We start from the raw sequence: 9,032 nt of genomic DNA on the forward strand, positions 1-9,032 counted from the left end.
ATGAATAATTTGTTGACCATAGTCTTCTTAAATCTTACACAAATGTATCCTTTAGATCAAGGGTTATCTTTATTTCTTTTGTACTAAATTTATCTGACTATTCTTGACTACCTTGAACAAGATAACATGCATTGATGAGGAAGACAATTATGTCATGATTTGATTGCATCAATGCATGCTATTTCAAAGCTTTTGAACTACAACATAAATAATTTTATGACACTTACTTTCATTACTAAATTCCCTTAAACCCTTCCCTACATCCATCCATACATTCTCCATAAACCTTATTACAGGTTTTATTTTCGAAGCAGTTTCCACTGCAGAGATTTGTACAATTAGCCCCATAAGTACCAAAATCACATTCTGCAAAAGAAATACATGTAGTGAATGAAAATTGATTTCAAAAATTATATATGATGAAACCATTCATGAAGCAGTTTTCTGCTGTACATATATATAAAATATATTCTTTTAAAGACCCTTTAAACGAAGATTTTTAATACAGATAACCCATTTTTTAAAGTTTGTGAAGCTTCCTTTAGGTAATTATGACTAATACAATTCGTAAGCAAGGTTTTTTAAAAAAAAAATAATAGTTTGTATAATTTTTTTGGTTAAGATGAAATGATAAAAAGATATATTGCTGTCGAAATACTTTTTTCTAACCATCATTAAGACAACAATTTATGTTGGGTATGTTTGTTTGTTTTATCAAAGCCATAAGAAAAATACAGTTATCCGGATTATACAATGAAGTTTTGCTTATTACCTTCTTCACATTTAGAGCCTCTATAACCCCGTACACACCCTGCATTGCAATCTCCGCTCTCTTTGTTACAATCCTCCTGGTTTGCACAGTTTCCGCTACAATTCCTTTTACAATTTTCTCCGTATGTCCCATACCTACATCCTATAAAACAAAATTCACTCATTTTCCGTTACAGGCACGCCTAATTTACTCCAACAGTATTCCATACATTTTAGATTAAAACTCACTTTCAAATATTTTAAACGATAATTATTAATATTAATTTTTAAAAATAAATAAAAACACTGTATATTTTTTTCACTTCATGACAATGATTATCTTCAATCATTTTATTCCAGGATAATGGTAGGGTAAATCAAAATAGATTATTGAAGAAAATGAATAACATTTTACTAACCCTTTCCTTACAAATATATCATATTTTAAAGTAATATACGCCGTATGGATGCCGATTTGTATGTGAAACAAAATGATTAAATGATTTGAAACACATAAGAGTGTAATGAAAAAATAATATTTCCACAAAATTTAACTATAAAACTCGTTGTAATAACAGAACAATAAAGCAATATCTGCAATCAAGAATTCAGTCTTTTCATGAATATTGATAAAGGAAGTGCGTAAACAGTAGGTCTAAATATAGACAGTATGTCCACGGGAAATTATATACAACGAGGCACATTGCATTTTGACAACGATTATTAATAAAAGGATAATATGCGTCATAACAGAGTATAGATTTTTGATACTGATTACATTTAAAGATAAGTTATATTAATAGTAACACGCCATCCATGTCAAAAGTGAGTTGTATCTCAAAGGGCTTACCTAGTTTTCTTGACGCCGTGTTTGTTTATCAATCTAAACGTAGCGACGGCGTCACGTGGTGGATTTACTTAAAAATAGACATTATTCTCCTTGCAGGATAATAAATAATTTTAATTTGATAACTTTATAACGAATTTTATTTAAATGGTGTAATTTACAGCATTTTCGTAACTTTTATTGGTAAACAAAATATATAAATTTCCAGCCGTATTTTAAAATGGCGCACGTTATAGCGTATATTACTTTAAGCTAACCTGCATTATTCACTTGGAGAGGAAACTTTCTTTATAGTGCCTAGAGACGGCTCAATAATTTTGATAATTCTGTTAACATTGATGGTTTTGTTTGAAAACCCAATCCCAAATCTTTACCAATCCTCCCATATTTAGTCAAATTCTAAAGTACTATTATATCTTACTTTCATTGCAATCATATCCCATCCATCCTGAAATACATCCTGAACAATGACCAGTCACGTGATTACAAGATTTTTCTTGACATCTGACTGAACATGTTCTGTTGCACTCTGCTCCATAAAATCCAGCTGGACAAGCTTATAATATAAAGCACAAGACATTATTTTGTGTTTAAATTTACTTGTACAATCTGTACCCCATCTTTACAAAATGTTAATTTTTGTACATTAATTCCTCCTGGTATAATTATAGCCATGTAGATTTTTCATAGGAAAAATGTGTATTTTTCACTATGGAACAAAATATCGCCCATAAATGGCTAAAGTATTGTCGACTCGGCGTTAAACTGTAATTATCCAATCTATCAATATAACAACCAAAAACTTTTGAGGGCTAAAAAATTTCCGTCATCTTATGCAAATCATTTTGAAGTACTAGAATGTTCTCATATCATCTATATGTGTCTGAAATTTTGCGATAAAATTAAAACACAAGAAATCAAAATCACTATAAAATTTGACTTTCTTAATCTTACCATCAAGGCATTTTTCCCCGATCCAGCCATCGATGCATCCAACACAAGTCCCATTAGTTACGTAACACCTTCTTTCTTGGCAGTGTGAGGGACAGGTTTCATTACAGAGTTGTCCATAAGCATCATCTCTGGTACAACCTTTAGCACAATAAGATAATGTATAAATATTTTTTTTTGAAAATTAAATGATTTTAAAGGTATACATCTTTAAAGGCTTTATTTTTAACAAATCAAATGATGCTTATAGAATGATAAGAATTTAAGTGCGTGAAAAAAGAAGAATATTACCTTGTACAATTACTTCACATAGCTGTGTGTATGTTTCTTTTTGATTGACCCCGTTTGGATACGTCACACCAGGGACTCCTCTTTCGTTATAGAAAAATACATACCGACCGAATGAAACACATATATGAGTGACGTTAAGATCGGGTAACTCCGATCCTGAATGACTGTAGGCACAAGTAAGCCTCGTGTAAAAGACTGAAGTCTGTACTGTTTGAGATATAGAGCTTGTATCCATACATACGCTCTCTCTGTCGTTGTTCTGTTTAACAATGAGGGGAAGAAGTTTGAATTTAATACATGCAATGCATTGCAGTCAGAATGATTGCCATAAAAGATTTTGTAGCTCGGCAGCCAACAGGATTACGTTCTAGATAAAAAAGCTCGATATTAGAGTTTATAACCGACTTTTACTGTACTAAATATTGTTATGTACTGTATGAAATATACAAAAATGGCGAAAATTAAAGGTTGTTCGACTTAATAATTTTGACTTTAAAATATTTAAATGCCTTAAATTTGTATTTAATAATGGCCTTCAGAGTTGAATACTGCTGGGTATCTCCATGTATTTTATATAACAAAACAGAATGGGGTGACATATGCTAATACGACTTCCAAGAAAGATTTTAGTTCATTATTTTGTTTTGTTTGTTAGTTTTGTTTTTAGTTTGTTTTTTAAAGAGATCAATGGAGATGTAAAGGAAAGAATAGAAAGACATTTTTATTTCAGAAATCTTAAAAGTGTACTTACCATAGCTCTTATTATAAAGCCTGAAGTAAATCTGTACGTCATAAATACTTTTGACTTTCTGGAGATCCACATACCACCATGCTGGATTAGATAAATATGTAGAAGAACATGTGGATAAAGATCTGTCTACAGCGTTCTCTGCCAAATCCGTTCTTTGAAGACCTTGTTGTTTTGTTGGTTTAAATGCTGATATATCATCTAAAAAAGAGAAAATATAGATTTAATGGTTGAATACTAAATAACATAAGCTCCAAAACTCTTCGAAAGTGAAGTATTATGCTTTACGTGAGTAATATTTCTAATTCAACTAGTTTTTCAACATTTGTATTTTAAAATTTGAGTAGTAGTAGTAGTAGTAGACGTATTGTAATCATTTCATTTTGTCATTCAATTGCTTTTTTCTGTTAATCTCTACTTATGAAGAAAATTATATTCTTGTTTAAACTACGTCCTCAATACCTTCTAATTTCTGTCCATTTCAAAGTATCTAAAACACTAATTTATATTTATGTTTATATGGTATGGAACATTTTGTAGATGTGATGATCTTGTGTCATTTCTTTACTCAGTGTACGTTTTACTATCACATGCATATTTATCATGTTCATTTTTAAAAAAAAAAAAAACTAACTGAATACTATTTGTACCTCGTAAATATTAGGTCGTTTCTCAATTCAAAACGAAACTGTTTACAATTCAAAAGAAAGTGAATCATTTATACAAATTACAGTTCAAAATGTTATCATAAAAACAAACTTTTGATTGAGATGCTTAGCTTTCTAAGAAATAAAGATCCATGTATGCATGGGATATATATGTATAAGAATAAATCATGTAAATCATGGTTTTTTAGTTAACAACAATATTGATAAGAGAACTCTCAGTCTAAAATCATCTTGACAAAATAAACACATTGCATTGTTTAAAATCAGTGATAATTCTTTCTTTAAGCATCAATACAATAAGCTCGATCGATATAAAATTACCATATAATCAATTCTTAAATTATGGAATACTGTTGGACAATTCTTTGTACAATAGGACTTGTTAATTAAATTGATTTATCATTTTGTAAGATAACTTGAAGTAACATACAACAAAAAGAGATAAAGAACGCTTGTTCATGAAATCAACGAACAGTGTCAACCTCAAAAGTCCATTAAAACATAACAAATTTGGAGCAGGCAAAACACAGACCTCCAAAAAGATCTGTAGCGGGATCATGTTACTTGGAAGAGTTGACATGTCGACAATCATATACGCCGTTTGCTACTTATCATGATCGTGCAAACTAAAAATCCGTAAAATTAAGATTCGGTAGAATTAATGGTCTAACAAATTTTTATGCACGCAGTTTTCGTTATTTCTCGATCACGAAGGAGCACACATTGGGTTTGACCGGCCGGCAGGGAATACTCACTCCTCAATGGCACCTGATCCAACATCTGATTTTTTAAAGTTCCGTGTGTGTCCTGCTCCTTTTTTGTAATGTTAAATGCACCTTTGAGATTGATATAGTTTGTCATCTCCACATATTTCAGGCAACATGCGACTTAATGTTAGATTGTGTTTAATGACAAGATCATTGTATCCATCATAGATTTTGCAGAATGTTTTAATTTTTTAACTAGAATATTCTTGTTTCATCAACTTATCTGGCAATAGCTTGTCACGTTTTAGAAAGTGAAGCGATTGAATGAAGTCACTTCTTTTTCAAAATTAATGAAATACTAGTGCTAATTGTAACGGGGACCGTTACAGATGTTCCCCAAACGCTCCCCAACTCCCTTTTGGTGCCATATTTCCTGTAAGCTTCATTAAATAACACAAACTCTATGCATTTGAGACTTTAACAACGTTTACCCAGAAATGTACCATGTTCATTCAAATTTCAGCATTGCATGTGTGCGCATGTGAATCATGTACCTAATGACCATATCATCTTGTCTACACAATATATATATATATTAATATACTAAATATCAAAGTATTTAATCCAAAAGTATTAAAAAAAATTCGCTCATTCAAGTGTATTTTTGATTTTACTTATTTCACGTGCACACACGTGCATACATGAGCATGGTGACCATACCTTCTTGTAGAAGTCCATTACATCTATATATGTTCTAAATCCCATCCCATTTTGTTGAAAAGCAAGGGAGTTATACCTGTTTAAAGTTTCAGCCAATCAGATTGCAGCGCACTTATGCACGCATGTGTTTCATGATAATTGCCATATATCTTATAGTAGTCCATTACATCTATCTATGTTCTAAATCCCATCCTGTTTGGTTGAAAACCAAGGAAGTTATAGCTGTTTAAAGTTTCAGCCAATCAGATTGCCGTGCACGTACATGCACGTGTATGCATGTGCATGGGGACCATATCTTCTTGTAGAAGTCTATTATATATATCTATGTTCCAAAGCCCATCCTCAATAATTTAAATAGTTACTGTATCAATTTTTACATTTAAAGTTTCAGCCAATCAGATTGCAGCGCACGTGCATGCACGTGTTTTCATGATAATTTCTATATATCATGTTGTAGGATAATCTAATGCATGGCTATATTCAAAATTTCAAAAGATTTCGTCAAAAAACAAGAAAGATATTGAGACTTTAGTTTCAGCCAATCAGAGCAAAGCGCACGTGCATGCGCGTGAGATCTTGCTATTTTGACCATGTCATCTTGTCTATATTACTAATATATCCTTACATTATGAGTTTCAAAGCATTTCATCAAAAATTACAAAAGTTACGCCTATATCAATTAATATCGGTCATTTCACGTGTTGCACGTGCGCGCTCTTGCAAGCACGTGCGCGCAAAATGACCTTTGTTCGGCAAATCTACATAACATGTCTACTGACCCTAAAAACATTTTACCTTAGTCGGATGTGTAGTTTACAAGATCACTCAAGGACAAAATTTTCCCAGGAATAATAATAATAACTAGTGCTAATTGTAACGGGAACCGTTACAGATGTTCCCCAAACGCTCCCCAACTCCCTTTCGGTGCCATATTCCCTGCAAGTTTCATTAAATAAGACAAACTCTGTGCATTTTTGACTTTAACAACGTTTTTCCAGAAGAATACGAATTATATTCAATTTTTAGCATTGCACCCAAGCACATGTGAATGCATGTGCGTTATGACCATATTATCTTGTCTACACTATTTATATATTTTAATATACTATATATTAAAGCATTCAGTCCAAAAGTAATAAAAATCACTCATTCAAGTGTATTTTTAAATATACTCGTTTCAAATGCACGCACGTGCGTGCACGTGCATGATGATCATACCTTCTTGAAGGAGTCCCTTACATCTATCTATGTTCTAAATCCCATCCTGTTTGGTTGAAAAACAAGGGAGTTATAGCCATTTAAAGTTTCAGCCAATCAGATTGCAGCACACGTGTATGCGCGTGATTTTATGATTTATTTTAATATCATTTTGTAGGATATCCTAATGCATGACTATATTTTAAATTTCAAAGAATTTCGTCAAAAAACAAAGGAGAAATAGCCATTTAAAGTTTCAGCCAATCAGATTGCAGCACACGTGCATGCGCGTGATATCATGATTTTTTTTTTCTATACCATTTTGTAGGATATCCTAATGCATGACTATATTTTAAATTTCAAAGAATTTCGTCAAAAAACAAAGGAGATATTGCCATTTAAAGTTTCAGCCAATCAGCTTGCAGCACGCGCACATGCGCATGCTTTCATGAAAATTCTTATATATCATGCGGTAGATCTTCATAATGTAGGACTATGTTCAAAATTTCAAAGGATTATGACAAGAAACAAGAAAGATATTGAGACTTTAGTTTCAGCCAATCAGAGCGAAGCGCACGTGCATGCGCGTTAGATCTTGCTATTTTGACCATGCTATCTTGTCTATACTACTAATGTATCCTTACATTATGAGTTTCAAAAAATTTCATCAAAAAATAGAAAAGTTACGGCAATATCCATTATATTGGTCATTTCACGTGTTGCACGTGCGCGCTCTTGCAAGCACGTGCGCGCAAAATGACCTTCGTTCGGCAACTCTACATAACATGCCTACTGACCCTAAAAAGGTTTCACCTAAGTCGGATGTATAGTTTACAAGATCACTCGTGGACAAAATTTTCCCAGGAAGAAGAAAAATAATAAGAATAATAATCTCGTTGCGAGCAACGAGTGGGTCTTCCGTTCGATTCTTGATGAAATGAGATGAGATTTTGATTGAGATTTTCATTCTTAAGTAATGATCTTCCATATTCTGTAAAATGACATTGAACAAAAAAGACTTCTAAAATCGACTTTTGGCCCCTCACGGCCCCTAACATTAGGGATCAGTCCTTTTATCTTCATAACATTTAAAAGCTCTCAGGATTTTGAACACTTTTAACAACAACTATTCAGAGATTCTTTTTCGTTTTCGAGTTATTCGCAAAAGAAATATTTAGGGGCCAACCCTTCAACTCCCTAATGGGGAGGTTTAGTGAAAAATGAAATGTTGCATATTGTTCAGAACATCATTTTGAACATCTTTTGTTCAATATTACTTATCAAAATATTTCTCACTTTTGAGATACAAAGCGTCAAAGATTTTGTCTTCTGGCCCCTTGTGGCCCCTAATTATGTAATATACGACTTTAAAATCATAATATACTGTTGTAGATTGTTGAGATAAACATTTTTACTTCAGTAATGTATTACAAATTATTGACTGTTAAAGAGTTATCGAAAAAAGACTTTTAGCCCTCATGCGCCCCTGATTTGTGAAGCCCCTTTTTCTGGATTTCATCTTAAAGCTCTTAGGATTTTGAGCACTTTTTGTTCGACAACTATTCAGAGATTCTTTTTCGTTTTCGAGTTATTCGCAAAAGAAATATTTAGGGGCCAACCCTTCAACTCCCTAATGGGGACGTTTAGCGAAAAATGAAAGGTTGCATATTGTTCAGAACATCATTTTGAACATCTCTTTTCTTCAATATCACTTATCAAAATATTTCTCACTTTTGAGATACAAAGCGTCAAAGATTTTGCAGTGGCCCCTTGTGGCCCCTAATTATGTAATATACGACTTTAAAATCATTATATACTGTTGTAGATTGTTGAGATAAACATTTTTACTTCAGTAATGTATTAAAATTATTGACTGTTAAAGAGTTATCGAAAAAAGACTTTTAGCCCCTTTTTGGCCCCTAATTTGATACCCAGCCCCTTTTTCTGGATTCCGCTTAAGGCCCTTAGGATTTTGAACACTTTTTGTTCAACAACTATTCAGAGATTCGTTTTTGAGCTATTAGCAAAAGAAATATTTACAACCCTTCAACTCCTTAATGGGGACGCAAAAAATGAAAGGTTGCATATTATTCAGAACATTATTTTGAACATCTTTTGTTCAATATTGCTTATCAAAATATTTCTCCCTTTCG

At 32.4% G+C, this 9,032-nt stretch overlaps 1 protein-coding gene across 1 annotated transcript; it reads right to left on the reverse strand.

Moving 5' to 3' along the window:
• Positions 1 to 236: 236 nt before the first annotated feature.
• Positions 237 to 5,116, reverse strand: LOC134264458 (multiple epidermal growth factor-like domains protein 11; the record flags this gene model as incomplete). Its single annotated transcript, XM_062746759.1, has 7 exons — positions 5,011 to 5,116; positions 3,591 to 3,788; positions 2,840 to 3,046; positions 2,552 to 2,689; positions 2,019 to 2,153; positions 773 to 913; positions 237 to 366 (listed from the first exon to the last, which is right to left on the reverse strand). Coding segments are annotated over exons 1-7 (1,055 nt in total), but the record flags the coding sequence as incomplete, so codon positions are not given.
• Between the last annotated feature and the right edge of the window lie 3,916 nt (positions 5,117 to 9,032).

This window comes from Saccostrea cucullata, unplaced genomic scaffold, assembly GCF_032062105.1.
Source record: "Saccostrea cucullata isolate Sc308-1 unplaced genomic scaffold, CSIRO_AGI_Scuc_v1 ctg10822, whole genome shotgun sequence".
Lineage (NCBI taxonomy): Eukaryota > Metazoa > Mollusca > Bivalvia > Ostreida > Ostreidae > Saccostrea > Saccostrea cuccullata.